General features: G+C 41.5%; 1 protein-coding gene across 1 annotated transcript; it reads right to left on the minus strand.

The window, feature by feature from the left end:
• Positions 1–20,267: 20,267 nt before the first annotated feature.
• On the minus strand, positions 20,268–21,728 carry LOC106425038 (NDR1/HIN1-like protein 1). The gene is made up of 2 exons (XM_013865764.3): positions 21,289–21,728; positions 20,268–20,787 (listed from the first exon to the last, which is right to left on the minus strand). Exons 1-2 carry the CDS (start codon positions 21,589–21,591, stop codon positions 20,470–20,472), a joined length of 621 nt encoding a protein of 206 aa, XP_013721218.2. The 5' UTR covers positions 21,592–21,728; the 3' UTR covers positions 20,268–20,469.
• Positions 21,729–26,015: the final 4,287 nt, after the last annotated feature.

Genomic DNA, 26,015 nt, shown 5'->3' on the forward strand with positions numbered 1-26,015 from the left:
GAATTGTAGTATTACGACGCAGCATGCTGGTAGTTCTGGATTCTTATGAGAGCTTGGTCTCTTCGCTCGTTAATGAGATCGAGTTCGTCCAGCAGCATCGCGTTGTTGAGATCTTCTCATTCGGGGAGGAATCTTCTCCGCACTCCGGGAAATTCTACTTCCGCTGGGAACATGCATTCTGTCCCGTAAACGAGGGCGGAGGGGGTTTCTCCCGTAGCCCGTCTTGGGGTTGTACGATTTGACCAAAGAACTCCTTCGAGCTCATCTGCGCATAGTCCCTTTTTGGCTTCTAAGCGCTTTTTTAACCCGTCAAGGACGGTTTTGTTAATGGTCTCTGCCTGGCCGTTACATTGTGGATATCTAGGAGTTGACTTGTTCAGCCGTATCTTCTACTTCTCGCAGAATGCTTCAAATCGGGTAGAGATGAACTGAGATCCGTTGTCTGTTACAATTTCGTAAGGGACCCCGTGCCTGGTGATAATGTTCTTCCATATGAAGTTCTCGACTTGTACGTCTTTGATACTTGCGTAGGATTCTGCTTCCACCCACTTTGAAACGAAATCAGTAAGGACCAAAAGGAAGCATTTCTGTTTTGAATTGTGTAAAGGTCCGACGATATCCATGGACCATCGCATAAAAAGATACGGACATGAGATGGACGAGAGGACCTCCGCAGGTCGATGGATGGTGGGCGCGTGCCTTTGGCATTTTTAGCATTTTCGTGCGAATTTCTCGCAGTCTTTGATCATAGTTGGCCAGTAATAACCGTGGCGTTTTACTTTGACTGCGAGTGACCTTCCACCGGAGTGGTTTCCGCACGATCCGGAATGGACCTCTTCCATCACTTTTCTCGCTTTCTCTCCCTCGGCGCAGGTCATGAGTGGGCCAGAGAATCTCCATTTGTAGATTTCTCCCTCTACTGTTACAAATCGTGCGGCTTGGGTTTTAATTTTGCGTGCCGCCCATTTCTCGACGGGCAGCGTTCCGTTGACTATGTAGGCTCGGATCGGCTCTAGCCATGGGCTGTCACAACCGTATTCCGACTGATCCATGTTTCCTTCTGGTGGATCTTCGATTTCCTCCGCATCTTTGATTTATCCCCTAATCAGATTGGCAATCACCGGCGGTCCGATGTTTGGATGTTCAATGAATTCCACGGGGACTACCCGTTTTAGTCCTGGATCCGAGCTTGACGCGAGCGCGGCCAAGGCATCTTCCTGGGTGTTTTCCGAGCGAGGAATTCTGGTGAGGGGCGAAGTGGTTGAAGTCTTGGGCCAGGTCCTGGACGAGTTTTAGATATGCGTCCATTCTTCCGTCCCTTGCCTCGTATTCTCCGATATATTGATTTCCGACTAACTGAGAATCGCAGTAAGCGTGGATGTTGCAAATCTTCAGCTCATGGGCTAGTCATAATCCTGCAATGAGTGTTTAATATTCAGCCTCGTTGTTTGATGCATGGAATTCTAACTGAAATGACTGCTCCAAGATTTCTCCGCTGGGCGACGTGAGCCGAATCCCAATTATGGATCCTTGTTTGGACGATGATCCATTGACGTGAAGAACCCAAGTTGAATCTGGTTCCGTGTTTGTCATATCCCCTGTGGGCAATTCAACTAAGAAATCCGCCAACACCTGAGATTTTGCGCAGGTTCTTGGGCGGTACTCGACATCGTACTCGCTCAGTTCGATTACCCATTTCACGAGCCGTCCTGACTGACTCGGACTGTGCAGAATCGTGCACAGGGGAAAGGTGGTGAGGATCACTATGGTATGAGATTGGAAATATGGCCTAAGCTTTCTCGTCGATGTTACAACAGCGAATGCTAGTTTTTCCATCAAGGGGTACCGCGTCTCAGCGTCCAGAAAGGTCTTACTTATGTAAAAGATTGGTTTTTGTTCACCGCATTCTTCTCTGATCAAAACGCCGCTTACTGCTGTTGCGGAGACCGCGATGTATAAGAATAGAGGTTCTCCCTCTACTGGTTTTGCGAGAACGGGAGGAGTGGCCAGGTAACGCTTCATCTGTTGGAAAGCCTTTTCGCACTCTCCCGACCATACGAACTTCTTGTTCCCTCTCAACGTGTCGTAGAAAGGCAGGCACTTGTCCGTCGAACGTGAGATGAAACGGTTCAAAGCTGCGACCCTTCCGGTTAGCCTTTGGACTTCTCGTTTTGTCTTTGGTGAGACCATTTCTATCAGTGCGTTTATCTATGTGGGGTTGGCCCCGATCCCACGACACGTGACCAGATAACCGAGAAACTCTCCTGATGCGACTGTGAACGTACATTTTGCCGGGTTTAGTTTCATGTTATGTAGGTTCAGCCTTGCGAAGCACTCTTCCAAGTGGGATACGTGGTCGTGTTTGTCAAGGGATTTTACGAGCTTGTCATCGATGTATACTTCCATAGTCTTTCCGAGCTGTTCGGAGAACATTCGATTGACAAGTCGCTGGTAAGTAGCGCCAACATTCTGGAGACCGAAAGGCATTACCTTGTAGAAATATGTTACGCGGTCGGTGATGAATACGGTCTTCTCTCGATCGTCGGGACTCATCATGATTTGATTGTACCCGGAGAAGGCGTCCATGAATGATAAAAGTTTGTTCCCTGATGTTGCTTCGACCAGTCGGTCAATGTGCGGAAGTGGGAAGCAATCTTTTGGACAGGCCTTGTTGAGATCGGTGAAGTCGACGCATACTCGCCATTTGCCCTTTTTCTTTTTGACCACGACGGGATTGGCGAGCCAATCCGGGTATCTGGCTTCTATTATTGACTCTACTTTGAGGAGTTTCTCAACTTTCTCGTTTACCGCGGTAGCACGCTCCGGTCCTAGCTTCCGTCTTTTTTGTTTTACGGGTTTGTAGGTCGGGTCAATGTTGAGTTCGTGACATGTTATGCCGATGTCGATTCCTGGCATATCCTCCGCGGCCCAAGCGAACGCATTGAGATTCTTTTTAAGACAAGCTATGAGCTCTGTTCTCAATGGTTCGCAGAGTTTGGCTCCGATCTCGACGCATCGTTCTGGGTGGGATTCGTCGAGACAGACCGAGATTACCGTCAAGGATGGTTTTGTTAATGGTCTCTGCCTGGCCATTACATTGTGGATATCTAGGAGTTGACTTGTTCAGCCGTATCTTCCACTTCTCGCAGAACGCTTCAAATCGGGTAGAGATGAACTGAGATCCGTTGTCTGTTACGATTCCGTAAGGGACCCTGTGCATGGTTGTAATGTTCTTCCATACGAAGTTCTCGACTTGTACGTCTTTGATACTTGCGTAGAATTCTGCTTCTACCCAGTTTGAAAAGAAATCCGTAAGGACCAAAAGGAAGCGTTTCTGTTTTGAATTGTGTAAAGGTCCGACGATATCCATGGACCATCGCATAAAGGGATACGGACATGAGATGGACGAGAGGACCTCCGCAGGTTGATGGATGGTGGGCGCGTGCCTTTGGCATTTTTAGTATTTTCGTGCGAATTTCTCGCAGTCTTTGATCATAGTTGGCCAGTAATAACCGTGGCGTTTTACTTTGACTGCGAGTGACCTTCCACCGGAGTGGTTTCTGCACGATCCGGAATGGACCTCTTCCATCACTTTTCTCGCTTTCTCTCCCTCGGCGCAGGTCATGAGTGGGCCGGAGAATCTCCATTTGTAGATTTCTCCCTCTACAGTTACATATCGTGCGGCTTGGGTTTTAATTTTGTGTGCCGCCCATTTCTCGGCGAGCAGCGTTCCGTCGACTATGTAGGCTCGGATCGGCTCTAGCCATGGGCTGTCGCAACCGTATTCTGACTGATCCATGTTTCCTTCTGGTGGATCTTTGATTTCCTCCGCATCTTCGATTTGTCCCCTAATCAGATTGGCGATCACCGGCGGTCCGATGCTCGGATGTTCAATGAATTCCACGGGGATTACCCATTTTAGTCCTGGATACGAGCTTGACGCGAGCGCGGCCAAGGCATCTGCCTGGGTGTTTTCTGAGCGAGGAATTCTGGTGAGGGCGAAGTGGTTGAAGTCTTGGGCCAGGTCCTGGACGAGTTTTAGATATGCGTCCATTCTTTCGTCCCTTTCCTCGTATTCTCCGCTGTATTGATTTGCGACTAATTGAGAATCGCAGTAAGCGTGGATGTTGCAAATCTTCATCCCATGGGCTAGTCGTAATCCTGCAATGAGTGCTTCATATTCAGCCTCGTTGTTTGATGCATGGAATTCTAACCGAAACGACTGCTCCAAGATTTTGTCCGGTGGGCAACGTGAGCCGAATCCCAATTATGGATCCTTGTTTGGACGATGATCCATCGACGTGAAGAACCCAAGTTGAATCTGGTTCCGTGTTTGTCATATCCCACGTGGGCAGGGGAAAGGTGGTGAGGATCACTATGAGATTGGAAATATGGCCTGAGCTTTCTCATCAATGTTACAACAGCGAATGCTAGTTTTTCCATCAAGGGGTACCGCGTCTCAGCGTCCAGCAACGTTTTACTTATGTAAAAGATTGGTTTTTGTTCACCGCGTTCTTCTCTGATCAAAACGCCGCTTAATGTTGTTGCGGAGACCGCGATGTATAATAATAGAGGTTCTCCCTCTACTGGTTTTGCAAGAACAGGAGGAGTGGCTAGGTAACGCTTCAGCTGTTGGAAAGCCTTTTCGCACTCTTCCGACCATTCGAACTTGTTGTTCCCTCTCAACGTGTCGTAGAAAGGCAGGCACTTGTCCGTCGAAAGTGAGATGAAACGGTTCAAAGCTGCGACCCTTCCGGTTAGCCTTTGGACTTCTCGTTTTGTCTTTGGTGAAACCATTTCTATCAGTGTGTTTATCTGTCTGGGGTTGGCCTCGATCCCGTGACACGTGACCAGATAACCGAGAAACTCTCCAGATGCGACTGTGAACCTACATTTTGCCGTGTTTAGTTTCATGTTATGTATGTTCAGCCTTGCGAAGCACTCTTCCAAGTGGGATATGTGGTCGTGTTTGTCAAGGGATTTTACGAGCATGTCATCGATGTATACTTCCATAGTCTTTCCGAGCTGTTCGGAGAACATTCGATTGACAAGTCGCTGGTAAGTAGCGCCCGCATTCTTGAGACCAAAAGGCATTACCTTGTAGGAATACGTCCCGCGGTCGGTGATGAATGTGGTCTTCTCGCGATCGTCGGGACTCATCATGATTTGATTTTACCCGGAGAAGGCGTCCATGAATGATAAAACTTTGTTCCCTGCAGTTGCTTCGACCAGTCGGTCAATGTGCGGAAGTGGGAAGCAATCTTTTGGACAGGCCTTGTTGAGATCGGTGAAGTCGACGCATACTCGCCATTTTCCGTTTTTCTTTTTGACCACGACGGGATTGGCGAGCCAATCCAGGTATCTGGCTTCTGTTATTGACCATACTTTGAGGATTTTCTCAACTTCCTCGTTTACCGCGGTAGCACGCTCCGGTCCTAGCTTTCGTCTTTTTTGTTTTACGGGTTTGTAGGTCGGGTCAATGTTGAGTTTGTGACATGTTATGCCGATGTCGATTCCTGGCATATCCTCTGCGGCCCAAGCGAAGGTATTGAGATTCTTTTTAAGACAAGCTATGAGCTCTGTTCTCAATGGTTCGCAGAGGTTGACTCTGATCTCGACGCATCGTTCTGGGCGGGATTCGTCAAAACAGACCGAGATTACCGGTTTGCAAGTTGGTTCGCGCTTCCCTTCTAGAGCTTCGACCCTCTGTGACTGCCAGAAGACTTTCTAGTCTTGTTCTGGGGCGCCCTCGTCGAGAGTCAGCTTTCTTTTCTTCTTGTGGGAAGCTTCGATCGCAACGTTCTTTCTTTTTAACTCAGCGGCGAAACATACTTGTGACATCATGTGGTCTCCTTGAATTGTTTCGACTCCATGAGGGGTCGGAAATTTAAGGCATAAGTGGAATGTCGATGGGATCGCTCTCATGGAATTCAGCCAAAGAGTTCCAATGATTACATTGTACGATGTTGGGCGATCGACGACCAAGAATTCCGTGATTTTTACGACGCTCCCAGCTTTAACCAAGATGTTGATTGAGCCGAGGGTCATAGTAGCATCTCTTGAGAGTCCGAAAATTGGACTGGGACCTTCCGTGACGGCGCACAGGTTGATTTCCATTCTCTCGAGGGTGCTTTTATAAATAATGTTGGCCGAGCCTCCGGTGTCGACCAACACTCTTGCTACGTCGATGTCCTGGATGGTCAGTTCGATGACAAGGAGATCGTTGTGAGGTTTGACCTGGTCGGCCGTTGCTCTGTCCTTGAAAGAGACGACATCGTGAGCTACTAGAGCGGACATCTTGTATCTTTAACCGTTTGTAATTTTTGAGTCAGAGAATTCGACCCCCCCCCTCCTTCCCTCCTTCTAGCGCCAAACTGTGGGAACTGAAATTCACACCGTCGATTTTAATGAATAAGTATGGAGGAAAACCAAGAAAACCCGATTTTCCCTGAAGGTCTGAATTCTCTGCGTAATCACTTTTAGAACGTAAAATGATAGATAGTAAGATAAAGATAAATAGTCGCTCGGAGGCGTTTTATTAATGAAATATTATGAATACAGGACTTCTCCGAGAGGAGTAGAGATATGCTAACTAGACAAAAGCAGAACAGAGAGGTGGCAAAACGTCCTAAGCCTTGCCTTGCTAGTCTAACCACCTAAGTTCTAAGTTCCCTAAGCTAGCAGGAGTTCTCTAAGTCTAAATTCTCGGCCCGCTCTTCTTCTGCTCCAGCTCTCCTTATATAGTTGTTTTAGGTCGGTGGCCCATTTACACCTTTGGCTTTGGGCCCAAGTTTATCTCTTTTGGGAATATTCCATTTTTCGTTGATCTTTGTAGTTATCCTCGAATCTTGATATTTATCTTCGGAAACTTAACGTTCATCCTACTTCCGCGAGTTAGGATAAACCGTCATAACTCCCATTGGGCTCGGGTTCCTTCTAAATCGTAGATTGACCTCTAGACACGTTTAGATCCTCTCGGGCCGTTTTTAGGCCTTCGGGCTTTCCTACGATTTTCTCGATTTTAGTCGTAAAACTTCGAGAGTAACTCCGATCGAGACGAAACGAGAGGTATATGATCCCAAAGTCGAATATCACAATTATACGGAAGACAGGAGAGTCGAAACGAGTCGGACTAACCGGGATTGGATTGTCCTCGCCCTAGGGCGAGGTGAACCGGGCATGGATCCTCCTCGCCCGTGGGCGAGGTGACTATGGTGCTGGTCGTCCTCGCCCATGGGCGAGGTGACTATGGTGCTGGTCGTCCTCGCCCATGGGCGAGGTGACCGTGGTGCTGGTCGTCCTCGCCCATGGGGGAGGTGACCTTGGTGATGGTTTTCCTCGCCCATGGGCGAGGCGGACAAGTGAGAACGGTCCGGTTCTCGGGTCTTGACCTGTCTTTTTTCGTACCGATCTTTCTTTCGAGAAGTCTTTCGTGAAGAATTTGCTAAAATGATAATCTTAACCGTTGATTTCAAGATAGCCGTTTTCGACCCCAACAGATACCAACCTTCAGGCCTTCTCTCAGTCTGTGGCTCCACCATCAATCCAACGATATTGTCTATCCGGCGTAACTTCGAATTTTACACAAAACAGATGAACTGGTTTTAGTTAGTAGATAAACTTTTTTTTTGTGTGCAAGATATTAGTTGCCAGACAATATCAAATGGCGCTACAAAAGAGACTTATGACGTGTTATTAGATCGAAGAGTTCACTGCAATTTAATATAATTAAAAACAGATATATTTAAATATATTTAGCTGTAATACATGGACTGGTTAGTATCGATTTTAATGGAGTTATTTGTATTTCCAGATCAATAATACGAATAATTCAAATAATTTATTATTTCCTCTATTTCTTATTAAGTGTCATTTTAACATTTTTTTCTTGTTACAAAAAAATGTTATTTTAGAATTTCATTGCAACTTTCAGTTTAATATTAATATTAATTACAAATACATGGGTTTTATAAAAAATTTCATTTATCTCAAATATTATTGGTTGAATATGTGTAATTAATAAAAAATTAAATGCTTTTTAATAACTTTTTTAATCTGTGTGAAAATGTCAAAGTGACATTCTTTATGAAACAGATTAAGTATTAAATATTTTTAGTAAAAAAATCATTATAGAAATTATTGAACAGTCCATGTTTTTAGAACATTGTAAGATTTTTAGGCAGTAAGGAACTTAAAGTTTAAAAAAAAAATGTATTTAATGGCTTATTTTTGATATTTTGCTCAGTTTAGGATTAATTTGATGGATTTGGAGAAAAAAATACTTAAAACCAAATCTAATGATATCTAAAAAAATTGGGTATTTAAATATAAAACATTTTAGAACCAAACCGATTAAAACTGAGTATAGCTGACTTGGAACCGAATCGGAAATGGATCATAAACTCCTCTACGTGAACCTGGAGCCAATCCGAAAACTCAAATGTAAATGTTGGAATAAAACTTTGATGATGTAGTCCATGAAAAAAAATAAGTAATTGAAAATATATACGTTGAAAAACTTCCAAATCCATATTAAAACATTTGTAATTTTTTGCTATTGTTCTAGATAAAAGAGTACATTAAAATCCGTTAGAACTGAAATCTTATAAAATCCAATAGAAATTGAATAACATGAGATTTTAATGTATTTCAAATTTATATAACAAATAATTAATCCAATAACACTAGATTTGACTCTAAATCTAAAACACTAGATTTAAAATATTTGTAATTCCATTTAAAACATTCAGTTAGTTGCAAAGTAACAAAGGAAATAAAAACTTGTTGCAATTAAAAACTATGCAATGATTTTCTTGTGTGACTGAATAAATTTGATGGGAAGGGAGGATACAAGTTATATAGATCAAAATATTTTAGATACTAATTAATCTATGATAAGAAATAATATATTAACAATCAATCTAATTACTTCCATATATAAAGACAAATTCAATTTATTACAAACACACTTATATATTTTATATTGCTAGTTTATTTTAAATACGTTTGTAATAATAACATTTATAATATTATAAAATTAAATTAGTGTGATTTTATTTTGTTGCATAACTATTTATCATTTAAAATTTAGTAGTATTTATGTAAGAGTTTAGAATAGTCATATAATTAATAATATGAAAATGTTGGCTCTGCAAATAATCTACTAATTACTCATTTTCACTTACTGAAATATTTTTCAGTGAAAACTTAAACTTGTTTATTTTCGATTTTTTTATATATTCGGTAAATTGTCCGGACGAGGTAGTCCAAGTGGCAAGACGGGTCTGTGGTGGCAACCACCATCCGGGTTCGATTCCCTCCCCATGCGGAAACTACCCTGCCTCTTCTGGACACCAAAGCGGTACTGGGTTCGATCCAGCCCAGGTAAAACCCTCCCGGATGAAGTGGACCGCTGCTTGACCGGGCCCAGGGGAATGACCCGCGAAGCGGAGAACCCCTGAATTATCAAAAAAAAATATATATATATTCGGTAAATTTTACTAATTGGTAAAATACTTTGTGGAATCACGTTTAAAAACGAAGTTTCGCATGTTTACCAATAATGGCCAGAGAGTTGGTTGGTGCGAATTAGAATCATAATCTTTTTCCTTTAAGAATCTGCAAAATTAAGTTAAAGCTCAAAGGTAAAGAAAGCAATATTTCTTATCTAGAAGAAAACAGCTTTCATATGTATTCGCCTACTCTTTTACCTTTTTTGCTAATGTTAATTCCTTTTATTTAATCCAATTTATCGAAATGAAGCATAGATCTCAAGAAACTTTCAAACTAGAAAAGGGGATAAATGTCATGCGTTCTGCACCAGAAGGTGTGCAAATGTCACACACATGACCACGATTTTCACCACTCACGTGTATTAAGTCATCAATATGCATAAAGCTCTCGAATCCATTTACGTACTTTACTCTAAAATGTAAATCAAAGTACTATGCAAAAGTTATAAGATAAATGTTTCATGAATATGAACACTACAAGTTTCGATACAGTTTACAAAAAAAAAAAAGAGTTTCGATACAATACTGAACATGCCAAAGTCACCTCTCTAAGCAAAAGTGTGTACAGATTGATTAAACAATAATCATACAGATTTAATCAATCTCAGAGCATAGGATTAGAAAATATATTTACTTGGGAAATCAGCGCTCATCTGGAAAAGAGAAAACATACGTCTTTTAAGTTAGAAATTTAGTTGACCCAAGGCTGCTTACTTTTAGTACCAAGTGAATATGTATAACAGTGTCATGTCTCCAAGAAACACGATCCAAAAATTATGCAAAGGTCACACCTCTTCGTATACAATTTTTTTTAGGGCTTTTTGCAAAAGTGACTCAAAACTTGGAGTCAAACAGAAAACTAACCTTTTCTTTTGACTCCTTTTTTTTTTGAGATTTTAACCCCACACTTGCATTTTATCTACGAAAATGCCATTAACATTTTTTTTTTTTTTTTTCAAAAATAGCTTATTTACTGTCTCAACCTCATCTTCTTCAAGTATTTACAATATTGCCACTGTAATGAATAGTGGCAACAACCTTGTACGAACTGTTTGGAGCTTTTATTGCCCTTTAATGCACGTAAATCTCTTTACACTCTCTCTGTTTCAATTGTTATGAACTAAAAACAACATTTCTTTCACTTTCTCTCTATATTCATCCAAAAAACTCAAGCTTTTGATTCAAAATATGGGCTATGGTTGACAGAGCCATATTTCTTTCGTTTTGACTTACGGTTGCTTTCGTTTGAGGTTCTGGGTGGTTGGAGAAGACCTTGTGTGCAAACAAAGTCATCTCACCTAGTTTAAGGTACGAATTTGAATTTTTTTTCAAGATCTGTTCGCGTAGAAGACTTACTAGTAAGTCATCTGGTCAAACGGACGACTTAAATTAAGTCGTCCAGCTTTGTTTGTTAAAAAAAAACACTCCAGACGACTTATATATACGTCGTCTACGAGAAACGGGCTAGTTTTGCATTTGACCGAATCGTGTCAGATCTTTGACTATTTCTGGACGACTTATAATTCAGTCGTCTCTGGGAAAGTTAAAATTTCAATATTTTATGAAAACTTGACGACTTACGTGTAAGTCGTCCTAGGTTAGTTTTGTAATTGAAAAATAAAACTTCATAATTTAACTTTAACCAGACGACTTAATATAAAGTCGTCCCTCCAGAAGACTTAATTTAAAGTCGTCCGGGGAAAGCGAAGTCGTCCAGAATTTTTCCCAATTTTCTGGTCAAACCTTGCTTATCCCGGACGACCTTAAATTAAGTCGTTTAGCTGGACGACTTTCATCTAAGTCGTCTGGAGAAAGTTAAATTTCAAGTTTTATTTTTCAATTACAAAACTAACCTAGGACGACTTACACGTAAGTCGTCAAGTTTTCATAAAATATTGAAATTTTAACTTTCCTAGAGACGACTGAATTATAAGTCGTCCAGAAATAGTCAAAGATCTGACACGATTCGGTCAAATGCAAAACTAGCCCGTTTCTCGTAGACGACTTATATAAGTCGTCTGAAGTTTTTTTTTTAACAAACAAAGCCGGACGACTTAGAATTAAGTCGTCCCTTTTAATTTTCAATTGCAAAAGTGACCTCTTTAGACGACTTACCTTTAAGTCTTCTGGACGACTTAATGCTAAGTCGTCTGCGGCAATGTTTATTGAACTTCTTCATTTTCTCTATGTTTACTAATGTGTTTTATTTTGAATATTTGTAGATGATTTTTCAGTTACATGCAGTGTATGGAGAATGGTTGTTGAGAGATTTCCGTTGGGATTTTGTGGTTGATGATCTCAAAGGAGCAAGATTGTTTTTATTGAATGAAGATTCAACACATGCTGAACTTGTTGCAATGGCTCAAGAAGATTATAACCTGGACATGAGAACAGTGAGTGTGGAGATTAGCTACTCATTACCAGCAGAAATGATGATGGCTCCAGGCAGTCTTCCCATTCATGTTACAAGTGATAGACAAGTTCGAAACTTGCTGGAGATACTCAAAACCCATAGAGTATGTCTTTGTGTATCAAGCCGCAGCAAGGTCGAAATGGTTTCAGAGAAAAGGGATATTGATGAAGCTGGTGAATGGGAAAAAGATGTTGGTGATAATGATGAAGCTGGTGAATGGGAAGAAGATGTTGGTGATGATGATGAAGCTGGTGAATGGGAAGAAGATGTTGGTGATGATGATGAAGCTGATGAATGTTTTGAAGATGTTGGTGATAATGAGGAGGAGGAAAATGGGGAGGAGGATGCTGATAATTCTATTGTTGGTGAAACGGATCAGAATGGTGGGGATTACAGTCTTTATGGAAAGGTTCCAGATGAGGACGAGGAAGATGATGATAATATTTGTTTTGAAGAAATCCAAAAGACTTATGCTAAGACAAATGCTATTGAAGGAGGAAAATCGAATGGTACCAGTATCTATGTCAACCAGAGTTTTGTTAGCAAGGGTGCACTGCTTTCAGAGCTGCGGTTGGCAGCAGTGAGGGGTAAGTTTTCTTTCAGATTATACAAATCAACGAAAACTCTCGTTGTGGCAACATGTCCGGTTAGCTATTGTGGATGGAAGGTCAGAGCGAGTGTCAAACATGGGACAAACACGTTTTGGGTAACAAAGTATGTGGAAAAACATTTATGCTCAGCGGGAGACCGAATCGCTCAGCGGAGACACTGTACTCCGAAGTATGTAGGTAGTCTTTTCATTGATCGTGTTGGAATCATTGATGGGATAACTCCGCAGCATATCACTGATGCAATGAGGAACATGTTTGGCATGGCGCTTGATTACACCACTTCATACAGAGCACTGTTATATGCACAAAGATTGGTGAGAGGATCAGCAGAAGAAGGGTATTCGCGTCTGGCATCATATCTCGAGCAAATCTCCATTGCAAATCCTGATTCTATCACGGCGATAGAACTTGATTCTATGAAAAGATTTAAGTATCTATTTCTCTCTTTTGGAGCTTCTATCAAAGGTTTTAAGTATCAGAGAAGGGTCATTGTGGTGGATGGAACTCACCTAAGTGGAAAGTATGGAGGAACTATGTTAGTTGCAGCCGCACAAGATGGCAATTTTCAGATATTCCCATTGGCTTTTGGGATCGTGGATGAGGAAGATATACCTTCTTGGGAATGGTTTTTCACAAAATTGGCTAGTTGTATATCTCATGACAAGCCTCTGGTGATAGTCTCCGACCGGCACAAGGCCATTAAAAGTGCGTGTGATAAGGTGTTTCCTTGGGCAACCCGAGGAATATGTTATTATCACCTTCAAGATAACATTGTCAAAAAGTTTAAAGGGAAACATCTCATGTACTTGGTGAAAGGGGCTGCTTATGCTCACACGGTTTACGATTTTGACCGGTACATGGCTGAGATACGGAGTGCAAACCCGGAACTTGCAACGTATTTGGAGAAAGCCGACGTCAGGCTATGGTCAAGGGTTTATTGTAAGGGGAACAGGTTCAACATAAAAACAAGCAACATTGCTGAATCTATTAATTCCGCACTGAAGCGAGCAAGAGGATTTCCGATTACGTTCCTGCTGGAGTTCATAAGGCAGAAGTTAGGAAAATGGTATTGGAAAAGGAGACAAGATGCTTTGAGTCTCACAACTGAACATAGCGGGGGTGTTGAATACTTGCTTGCTGTTCGAGAAGAGATAGCGGGTACGATGACGGTCGAACCAATTGATGGATGGCATTTCTTTGTCAAAGGTGGCAAAATGGACTGTGTGGTTGATTTGGAACATGCAAAGTGTGATTGTGGTGTCTATGGAGTGGAGAAAATACCTTGCTCTCATGCTATAGCTGCTGGAATACATGCTGGTTTGCATATCTCCACACTTGTATGTCCACTGTACTCAAAGAATTATCTGTATGCAGGATACTCAGAGAATATATATCCTATCGTGTCACAACATATTGAGGAACGAGAATGCTTTCCTCCAGAACTAAAGCGTGGTCGGGGGAGACCGAAGAAATCAAGATGGCAATCTTGGTTGGAGCTATCTAGGATGAGAGGACACAAACCCAGGAAGAAACACAGGGCACGGAGATGCTCAAACTGCAAGGAAACTGGCCATACGAAACCACAATGTACACAACCAGTTGACTAGTTGTCCAGACGACCTAAATTTAAGTCGTCCAGTCTTGATTACCCGTCCAGACGACTAAATTTTTAGTCGTCCAGTGTATTTTATTTTTAGACGACCTTCTACTAAGTCGTCTAGTGTATTTTATTTTTAGACGACCTTCTACTAAGTCGTCCAGTGTATTTTATTTTTAGACGACCTTCTACTATCCCTTCAAGTGTATTTTATTTTTAGACTACCTTCTACTATCCCTTCAAGTCGTCCAAACCTTCTAGACGACTTATTTGTAAGTCGTCCAGTTGGAAAACCTTCCAGACGACTTATAATAAGTCGTCCAAACCTTCTAGACGACTTATTTGTAAGTCGTCCAGTTGGAAAACCTTCCAGACGACTTATAATAAGTCGTCCAAACCTTCTAGACGACTTATTTGTAAGTCGTCCAGTTGGAAAACCTTCCAGACGACTTATTTGTAAGTCGTCCAGTTGGAAAACCTTCCAGACGACTTATTTCTTCCAGACAACTTATATCATGTTCAAATACAAAAATCATGTTAAAAAATCATGTTCAAATACAAAAATCATGTTAAAAAATCATGTTCAAATACAAAAATCATGTTAAAAAATCATGTTCAAATACAAATCTAATCATACATGCCCACGAACTTATCACCATCCACATTTTCTTTCAGATGCTGATCAACAAGCTCCTTCCATATATCCACCGCCATATTATCCCTCATTTTCTTCGCGTTGCACCTAGCAAAGTCTTTAGGGTCAAAGGAGCCCCCGAGCGCATGACATTCAATGTACTTTACAGTGTACACGCCACAATCACCATTGTTGGCCGTGGGTACACCTTTCAGCGGTCTCTCATATGTGTATGGCTCCAACCCGTATTTGACCCGCATTTCGTCGGTGGCTGCGCACTCAACAAGCAGATAAGGGACCATCTGGAGAAAAGGCTCCATTATCGCATCCCATGCGTCTGGTACACTAGATGAAGGTATGCTGTCCCAGACGACTATGTGCCTCTTAGGGATCGATATCCAAATAGCAACCCAATGCTTGTCGTCCAAGTTCACTGGCGCATAGATATCATCAATGTCCTCCCCCCACTTCTTGTTTGATTGGCAAAATGAAGGTATTGATCCGTCATAAAAATACGACGCCCCACCAGGTAGAACTCTTCCTAAACCTTTGTGATCAGGTTCCGATGTTTTGAAGAGCTGATACTGCTCTCTCCAAGACTGAGAAAAGTTGTGATCCAGGAAGCACATTCGCTCGCTCCTGAAAGCTTGTGGGTTCTCCTGATACCTCTGCCTTAGCACATTAATCCAAGCATCTATATGCTGCATATTAAATATAACAAGTTAGAAGTTACCAGACGAAGACGACTTATATTTAAGTCGTCTACGTGGTCGTCCAAGTAGACGACTTTCCAGACGATTTATCTTTAAGTCGTCTGGAAAGTAGTCTACTTGGACGACTTTGTAGACGACTTAAATCGTGTGCAGAAGACTTACGCAGTCTTCCAGCCATCCTCTGGCTGTCCGGAGGAAGTGGTACCACCTTGTTGGTGATGTACGTGGTTTGTCCTCGATCTTAGTTAAATAATGACTGCAAACAAAAAAGCAATCAGTTTTGGACGACTAAATCAAGCTATTATGGGTAAAGCAATCACTTACGGATCAGTTTTCAACCAATCAGCGAGTTCCTTCAACTTTTCTTTGTTTACTGGCGGAAATGGATTATAGGCTGCCACTTTATCTTTTTTTTTCTCTGCCATATAAGGAGATCTCACAGTAGGAGCAGGTTTCTTCGCTCGTTTACTCTTTGCACGCTTGTCCAATACAACCAGGCTCGGTTGTGAAACTGGATCGCTTGGCTCGGTGGAAGCGAGGCTCGGTTGTTGATCTGTGGAAGCGAGGCTCGGTTGGTGATCGGTGGAAGTGACAGCAACAATCTCTTTGGAGGTGACACCATCTGCTTTATTTACCGAGTTCGCCTCGGTTGCTGTATCCTCCGGCAACCATCTCTGCAATAAAAGTTGCACACAAGTTAACCCTGGACGACTTAAATAAAAGTTGTCTGGACGACTAGTTGACCCTGGACGACTTAAATAAAAGTTGTCTGGACGACTAGTTGACCCTGGACGACTTAAAATTAAGTCTTCCGTGGTCAACTAGTCGTCCAGACAACTTACGTTTAAGTCGTCCAGGGTCAACTAGTCGTCCAGACAACTTTTACAGTCGTCTGGACAACTAGTTAACCCTGGATTTGATACTAACATATTTGATTTGAGGAGGCTGTTTCTTTTGAGGAGGAGGCTGTTTCTTTTGAAGAGGAGGAGGCTGCTGCTGTTTCTTTTGAGGAGGAGGAGGCTGCTGTTTGGTTTGATGAGGAGGAGGCTGGTTACTAACCACGGTTTCATTGGCATGAGGGGTAGCCTGTTTGTTTCTACCCCCGGTTTCTTTGGCAAGAGGGGTAGGCTGTTTATCTTGAGGGGTAGCCTGATTGGTTAGAGGTGGAGGGGTAGCCTGATTGGTGACACCAACCTTCTTCTCCACAGCTTCCAATCTATCAGACAACTTCCTAAACTCCCTCATGCACTTATTAAACCCTTTTTTCATAGCCTCAGCTACGCCCTTGAACATAATTTCCAACTCCTCTCTGGTCACCCCTCTAGCCTCTTCTCTAGCCTCTTCTCTAGCCTCTTCAGGAGCCTCTTTACGAGCTTTCTTCCGAGGTCTTGGATTGTCTTCCTCCTCCTCCTCCTCCTCCAACACAACCATCTCTTTGGCCTTCTTCGATGGAGTCACAACCTTAGGTTTTGTATTGACCTTAGTACCAGTGACTTCCCAGCAATCCATGGTCCACTTCCACGGTCTCCGCTCATACATGACTTTAATGATGTTCTCCGCGGGCAGGTCCTCAACCTCAGAGTCCCATTTTGGCCACATTTCACTAATGTCCTTCTCAACAAAGTTGATCACGCGGGTCTGCAGTAAATAGAAGAATCGAGTTAGATATTTGAAAAAAAATACTAAATAGACGACTTAATTATAAGTCGTCTACTAAGTCGTCCAGCTGGAAGACCTTCCAGACGACTTATAATAAGTCGTCTAATAAGTCGTCCAGATGGAAGACTTTCCAGACGACTTAATTAAGTCGTCCGATAAGTCGTCCAGCTGGGAAGACTTTCCAGACGCCTTATTATAAGTCGTCTAATAAGTCGTCCAGATGGAAGACTTTCCAGACGACTAAATTAAGTCGTCCGATAAGTCGTCCAGCTGGGAAGACTTTCCAGACGACTTATTATAAGTCGTCCGATAAGTCGTCAAGCTGGACGACCTTCCAGACGACTTCCAGTCGTCTGCGCAGTCTTTTGGATTGAAGTAAATACCTGACTCAAGATAGCAGCTTTCATTGATCTGCGGCCTCTGCTGCCCTCGTAAGCCAGTATCGGTGGAGACGGACTGTCTGCTCTGGGACCACCAATACTAGCACCCAATTCCGGCATAGCTGTGTACGTCCAGACTTGAAGAACTTGTATAAACCCATCCACGGTGTAACAGCCAGCAATTTCTTTGTTCCACAAAGAGTCCATCAGCACCTTAAACGCGACTCTCCCCCATGGATAATTCTCAAACCGTTCTAAATCCATCACTAGCCTTGCCAGAGTAGATCGTGTAGCGGTTGAAAACTTTCTCCCTTCAATGAATCCAGTGAAGATGGAGAGGTACGCGAGCCGCTTGCGATCTTCCCTGGACCAATCCCCGCATCTCTTCAGTGCTGCTATTATCTGATCAGTAGTTGGCCCAGCTTCCAGATGAACTCCCAGCATCCCCCAGAAAGAAACCATCTCTGGGGTAACGTCACATTTTGGTGTCTCAAGGTCCTCGATGTACTCGCAGTTTAGACCAGTGAGGTTTTCAAACTCTAACAGTGAAAACCTCAAAGGTTCTGGACCAACGAGAGACCACATCTCATACTTCTTCTTAATGTCCAGCTTGAAACTGAGCATGTAGTGAACCAGCCTTGAAGCCCAACCAAATCCCTGCTCCTTGAACTTGATGAAAACTCCCAAACTCGACTCCTTGAGCTCTTCAAATTCGTCATCAGTAAGAGCTTTCCTAAGAGCAGTATGCAACTTGCTGTTATCCGTATGATACGAAATGCTATTGTGGGCTTCTGGCTCTTCCCCTGATGTGTATAACCTACGGGGGAGTTCTGGAATATCCATCCTTTTTGTCTGCAAAATAATCAAAGACAACAATATAAGTCCAGACGACTTAGTAGACGACTTATAATTAAGTCGTCTGGAAAGTCTTCCAAATGGACGACTTATATTTAAGTCATCTACTAAGTCGTCCAGTTGGAAGACAAAGCCGGACGACTTAAATTACTTACAAGTCTTCCAGTCGCAGAAGGAGTTGGAGTACTCGTCATTGCGGTTATAGATCTGAAAAAATAAACGTGAAACGGTGAGAATGAGTAAATTGATAGAGACAACGTTTTATGTTCATCTTTTCCTCGAGATTGATGACTTAGCGGCGTTAGGGTTTACAGAGAAACGGCGCTAAGGTTTACAGAGAAGAAGCGGCGGCGCTAGGGTTTAGAAGAAGCGGCGGCGCTAGTGTTTAGAGGAAGCGGCGGTGAGAACGTTGGTGACCACGGTGGCGAGGGCGACGGTTTGTTCGGAAATAGTGGAAGCGGCGGCGCTAGGGTTTAGAGGAATCGGCGGCGCTAGGGTTTAGAGGAATCGGCGGCGCTAGGGTTAGAAGAAGCTGCGGCGACAACGGTGAGAATGAAGTGAGATAGATAGCCGACGTTGAGAACGATGGTTTGTTCGGAAATCGTGGGAATTCGAAATCGCCTTTGAGAGAGAACTGTTAGGGTTTTGAGAGAGAACTGTTAGGGTTTCTGAATTTCGCGAAAAATGAAACAAAAAAAAAAATCACCTTATATATTGGGTAAATAATCCGGTTAGCTTTAAAAGTACATTGGTAAACTTTAAGGTTTGGTCCGGTTTAGACGACTTATTCTGGCTGATAATGTACAACAGACGACTTAATATTTAGTCGTCTGTTTTCAGACGACAAAATATTAAGTCGTCCTAGACCCTAAAATGAACCCCTAAACTAAAATGACTAGATTAACTAACTAACCACGTTATAAAATCAAATTATACTTAAATAGTGTTTACTATACACAGAAATGAACACGCATAAGTAATTTTAAAAATTTTCAAAAACGGTTTTAATGCTTTCCAAAATCTAACCCTAAGAACACATACAATACTACAACATATGTTGATGAAACATAAACTAAAGAATATCATGACTCACTACTTTCACTCATCTATGCTGAAAACAATTGAAATTTGTTATATCTTAATTTATACCTCCTAAGACATATGTTAATTACATAATTCCCATTTTTCACTTATCAAAATATTTTTTACAAAATTTTTAAATTATGTTTAAGACTAACTGTCCAGACGACTTTCAGTTAAGTCGTCTAAACAGACGACTTGCGAGGGGTAGAAACGTAAAAAAAATTCCGTTTTTTTGTTTGGTCACAAGGGGATAGTTGTAATTTCAATAGCCTTTTAGGTTACTTTTGCGTTTGACCCAAGTTGGGGTATTGTTTTGGGTTTGACTCCAAGTTTTGAGTCACACTTGGCAATTCTCCCTTTTTTTTATAAAATGAGTAAATGGTTAATCAATTTTTCGGTGACTGCCAGTGATCATAATTGATCATCAGTAATTATGATCACTAGATAGACGAAATAGATAGAATTTTTTTTCAGTAAAAAATTGTTAAAAATTGTTTTCTTAACACTTGTGCAAGAAATCTTGACTAAATCGTTGTTTGATTTGTCCTTGATATCTTTCAGCATGTTTCTTTATATCCTACAACATAGAAATGTTTTTGCACTTAGTAAAGAAATGGAATTGTTTTTGTAAATCAAATAAAAAAATTTGGATAGTCAAAACTTCAACCTAAGTTACAAAATTTCATATTAACTAATAAAGAGTTCATTTTCTGTTTTTCCAACGTATCCTTATTATAAGTTACAAAAGAAAATGTATCTTTATTATTATTATTATTATTATTATTATTATTATTATTATTATTATTTCAGTTTGGAGTTTATTGTATCAATGTATTAAAATAAAAAAGGAAAAGTTGTATGGACCTAGTAATTATTAGGTTAACCATAAATCTCAATCATAAAAACGCAGTACAAAACATTAATAAGAATTTCCAGTTAACTAAAACAATAAAAGCACAGAAATCGTAGTCTAGACTCTAGTCTTTGTAAAGAATAATGATCATCCCTTTGCTTAAACGTCAACACCACATCGCTGGACAAGCTGGTACTTAACAGCTGGACCTTCACCGGAAAAATGACCGGCAAGAGTAATGTAAGCTGGACAATTGACGTGTAGGCGGTACCTTCCGGAGATCCACGTTCCTACTTTCCATCGAACCCAACCGTCGATCTTGATGTTCAGAAGCACCATCCCTGCCGTTAGATCTTGGCTTAAAGCAGGCGAAAAGTATGGGGCCACCGGCACGGATGTTCCGTAGAGAAACGGCGACCATACCGTCACATCAAGGTGACCTTGGTAAGTCGCCGGCAGTAAAGTTGCCAACGTCACCTATTCAAGAACTTAGCCAAATTTTAGTCCCAAACTATTATTTAACATCACAAATATTATAAATTATAACTTCTTTAAACCAACATGTAAAATCTAGTCAATTCTCGTTTCTTTTTAATACATGCACGTTGAGATCTCTGTCTATTAACAATTAAGATTCGTCGGTCCTTTCGTATAAGTACTTCTAACATGAATCTTTAGCGTACGAAAAATATATCACGCGCGAAGATTCCTCAATACTCTGGTGTATTCGTAAAATATGCATTGATGTTAAAAAGAAAACTAAACCCAAATTATGAAGTATAGCTAGACATATTTTTGGTTTGTGATCGGTCGTGTCACAACAAGGTTCGTCGGTCCATTATTTTTCTTGATAACATTTTTACTCTAGTACGATTTTTTTTTTTTAACAACAGTACGAATTTTTTTGTTCTTTTGATTTTCCTAAGGAAATGTTTTAACAAGAATTGCATCGAAGAAGCGCTATATAATTCAACATACCTGCTGGTTGCGATAGGAGGCGTAAATGTCAAGGCGGTCATAGAAGATTCCGATCTTATCATTAGGATTTCGAGAAGAGAGAGTGACCTGGAGATTGGAGGTTAGAAAATTGGGCTCAGAGATGTTAAACGCGTAAATTGTTGCGTCTTGAAGAACAAAACGCGGTCCGTGGGGGTGAAGAATGGCCCACACCAAGAAAACAACAAAAAGGCCAGCTGCAAGCAAGCCAAGCACCGCCGCTCCTATGCGTCTGCGCATCTTCTCATCCTCGTCGTGGTGATGCTCACATTCTTTCTCCGTCATTTTTAGCGGTTTCTTAGTGCTGTGGTTTGAGAGGCAGAGAGCTAATTTTTTTGTTATATTTCAAGAAAAAAAACAGAGAGTTACTGTCTTCTTTTTTTGTCACATCAATAGACAGAGAGTTAGAATGGAGTTAAATGGTGATGTTATATATACAACAAGGGGACCCTTTGCGACGATAAATTAATTAATGTATATTCGAAACGATTATCATTGCAAAAGCGTAAGTTCATTTTCTGCTTATACAATTTTGTTTTGTCAACCATTATTATTTAACCAATATTCTTGAACTTTATTTTTCTGACCTTTTAACTTTATCTTCTTCTTTTTTGTGCAAACTTTGTAACTTTATCTATAATGCAGATTTCAGGAAGAATATGTTTTATTCGTATCGAATTTTAGCAAACTTAACAAGGTCGTTTTGATTTTTTTTTTGTTTGCTGTGCTTTTCTTTTTTCTTGGGTAAGCATGATAAGTTGTAGGCCGAAAAATACCAAGATTAATTTCTAACCCATAAAACAATCTAACATTTTGATATTTAAGGCATCTGTGGTCGCCAAGGAAAAACCACAACGATTTTCATATTTAGGTAATGATCGTTTAAGACAGTTCCTAAACATTGTTTACAGACATCATTTGTAAATTTTTAAAAAGCTTCCCCACTGTAAAGCATTTTGGAGGTGGGTTAAGAATCTTCTTTCCGTTTGTTCAAAAAATTGAAAGAATCTTCTTTCCATAGCAAGCGAATTTGTTCTGCGGTGGTAAATATATAGTATATGTATATATTCTTTTATCTTACAGAGTATAAAGGCGTCGAAAACATGTAAACAGGCTAGAGTTCCCTTTTACGGGGATAAGCTCTCCTGGGTAGGGAAGAGAACAGGAGGTGCAACTGTTCGATGTCGCTTAGATAGAACAGTAGGAAATGCAGATTGGCATGAAAAGTTTCCTCATTCGACTGTGAACTATATGAGGCTATGGGGATCGGATCATCGTCCGATTCTTTTAGACATACTCATAAAGCCAATAAGGAGAACAAAAAAGTTTAAGTTTGACAAAAGATGGCTGGGTAATGAGGAGCTAAGGCAAGTTATTCTTGAGGGATGGAAATCTCCTGATCTTCCTCTTAATGCGACTATTATGGAACATATTTCCAGCTGCAGAAAAGCCTTGAGTGAATGGAGGAGACAACATAATGTAAACTCGGCTAAATTAGTTGAGGAGCTTAAGAAATAAGTGGAGGGTATGTACGCTGATGATAACACTACAACTGAGGAAATTGCAGCAGCGTTGAAGGAACTCTCTGATGCTCTTAAAGCACAAGAATTGTTCTGGAAACAAAAGAGTCGGGTGTTTTGGCTGAGGGAAGGGGACAGAAATACAAAAAAATTTCATGCCTTAACGAAGCAAAAAAGAGCAAGGAATAAGATCACACAGCTCCTAGACGCGAATGAAGCCATAGTTGAGGATGAAGAAGGATTAGTAGCCATTGCTACTAGCTACTAGCTACTTTAGGCAGATCTTTGAATCATCGAATCCTGAGGATATTGAAGACGCACTTTCTCAGGTTCCTACGACGATCACTGGAGCTATGAACAACAACCTTACAGCTCCGGTCTCTGAAAGGGAAATCAAATTAGCGCTCCTTGCTATGCATCCGGAAAAGGCCCCAGCGCCAGATGGGACGACAGAAATTCTGGGATATAGTAAAGGAGGATTTAACTCTTATGGTTAATAAGTTCCTTTTCGAGGGGACGATGGCGAATGGATTGAATGATACAAATATATGTCTTATTCCGAAGACAACAAGGCCCAATGAGATGGCTCAGTTTAGGCCCATCAGCTTATGTAACGTCAGTTACAAGATAATCTCTAAGGTCTTATGCCAGAGATTAAAGAGAGTGCTACCAGGATTGGTATCGGAGACTCAGTCAGCTTTTGTTGCTGGGAGACAGATCTCAGATAATATTATGATTGCTCAGGAGATGTTCCACGCTCTTAGAACTAAACCAAGTGGACGTAGTAAAAGGATGGCTATCAAGACAGGTATGAGCAAGGCATATGACAGGATGTAATGGTCCTTTATTGAAGCTGTAATGCGCAAAATGGGGTTCTCAAAGATATGGATCGCCTGGATAATGCGTTGTATAACGTCGGTGAAATATAAGGTCCTTATGAATGGAGAGCCAAGAGGAAATATTGTTCCAGGTAGATGTTTACGTCAAGGAGATCATTTGTCTCCTTTCATTTTTATTCTATGCACGGAAGCGCTCGTTAGCCTTCTCAATCATGCAGAGAACCAAGGGAAGATAACAGGGATGCGCGTCACATGCGCGTGTTCGTCGGTATCCCACATTCTCTTTGCTGATGATAGCCTTTTCTTCTGTAAGGCGGAGCCCCGTGAATGTGAAGAAGTAATGAAAGTAGTCAGAAAATATGGCAAAGCGTCTGGACAATGTATTAATTTTGATAAATCATCCTTACTCTTTGGTAAGCGGATTAATGCGATTACTAGACAAGAGTTTAAAGATGTGCTTGGAATACATAATGAAGGAGGAATGGGAACTTACCTTGGTATCCCAGAAGACATAAGTGGGTCCAAGTGCAAACTCTTTGCATTTCTGAAAGATAAGTTGATGCACAGAGTGAATGGATGGACAGGAAGATGGCTCTCAAAAGGTGGGAATGAAGTGTTGATTAAATATATTCTGCCCGCTCTACCGACATACGTTATGTCTACTTTTCTGATCCCATTGGAGATTTGTGAAAACCTTGCCAGTGCCATTGCACAATTCTGGTGGAGTTCAAATCCACCAAAAAGAGGTATACACTGGGCGAAGTGGGAAAACGTCTGTTTACCAAGAGAGGAGGGTGGGATCGGTTTTCATATGATCCATGAGTTCAATCTGGCTCTATTGGCGAAACAACTATGGAGGCTACTTCAATTCCCTGATTCTATGGTTGCACGGGTTTTGAAGGGAAGATACTATAGATTGAGTTCTCCACTAAGAGTGAATAATGCTACTAGTCCATCCTATGTGTGGACAAGTATTACTGCCGCAAGGAAGTTGCTATTACTAGGGATCAGACAAAAGATACATTCAGGGTACGAAGTCAAGGTGTGGGAGGACCCGTGGATTCCAACGACCCCTGCGAGACCAGCGATCCCCATAGCGCCAGCTATGCATCCTAATATGAGAGTCAGCGATCTCATTGATCAGGTATCGAAGGAGTGGGATGTTGGTTTATTGGATAATTATGTCACTCTTGAGGACATACCTCTCATAAGGAGTTTAGCCATAAGCTCAACTCATCGTCGGGATTCTTTCTGCTGGAACTACACAAGGAATGGCCAATACACGGTTAAATCTCGATATTGGGTGGCACCGAATGTATTAAAACCAGCGGTAGAAAAGGAAATTGTACAGCCAAGCATCACAAAGCTCCAAGCCTTTGCTTGGAAGGTACAGGCGCCGAAGAAGATATGTCATCTTATATGGCAACTATTAACTGGTCATGTCGCAGTAACAAGGAACTTAACAAGACGTAATATGAGGTGTGACAACTAATGTCCAAGATGCAGAGAATTAGAGGAAACTGTGACCAATGCATTTTTTGAATGTCCGCCAGCTCTACATGTCTGGTCATTATCATCGACTCCAACAAGCCCAGATATATTTCCGGTATCAAGCGTCTACACAAACATGGATTATCTGTTTTAGAGGAAGAATAGCATCATCGAGCCGGAACAAGACAGGGATCCTTATCCCTAAATATTATGGTATATTTGGAAGGCTAGGAATGACAAACTCTTCAGAGGTATAGATAGAGATCCCTTGGAGCTAGTTCGACATGCAGAGAGTGAATGTCGGGCCTGGTTTGATGCTAACGACGTGGTACAACCAGTGGTACAAGATAATATTCCTGAGGTATCCCAAGTCATAAGCTTGGGTAATATTTGCATGTTAGATGGGTCTTGGACATCTTCTGCTCATTTTAGTGGATGCGGCTGGGTATGGATGGACAGTGCTGAGAACATTCAACTTATGGGAACAAAGAATTTCACTCGACTTGAATTAGCCTTGCATTCGGAAGTAGAAGCACTACGGTGGGCAATGGAGAATATGCTTCAACACTCAACATGTCAGAGCTTCGGGACAGACTGCAAGGAGCTGATTGCAATGATAAAAGACCCACAGACGTGGCCAAGCTTTGCGACAGAATTGGAGAGGATAGAGACGTTACAGATATGCTTCCCGGACTTCAATATCATTAATGTTCCACGGGCGCGCAATCAGATTTCAGATTTTTTAGCTAAGACTGCAAGATCCTTTCATAGAGTGTTATTTTTTATTGGTTGTTTTATTCCGGTTTGGTTACCCAGACCACCTCAAGTTTGAGTAATATAATGGTTTTTCGTCGTCAAA

Source organism: Brassica napus, chromosome C3, assembly GCF_020379485.1.
Source record: "Brassica napus cultivar Da-Ae chromosome C3, Da-Ae, whole genome shotgun sequence".
In the NCBI taxonomy this organism is placed as follows: domain Eukaryota; kingdom Viridiplantae; phylum Streptophyta; class Magnoliopsida; order Brassicales; family Brassicaceae; genus Brassica; species Brassica napus.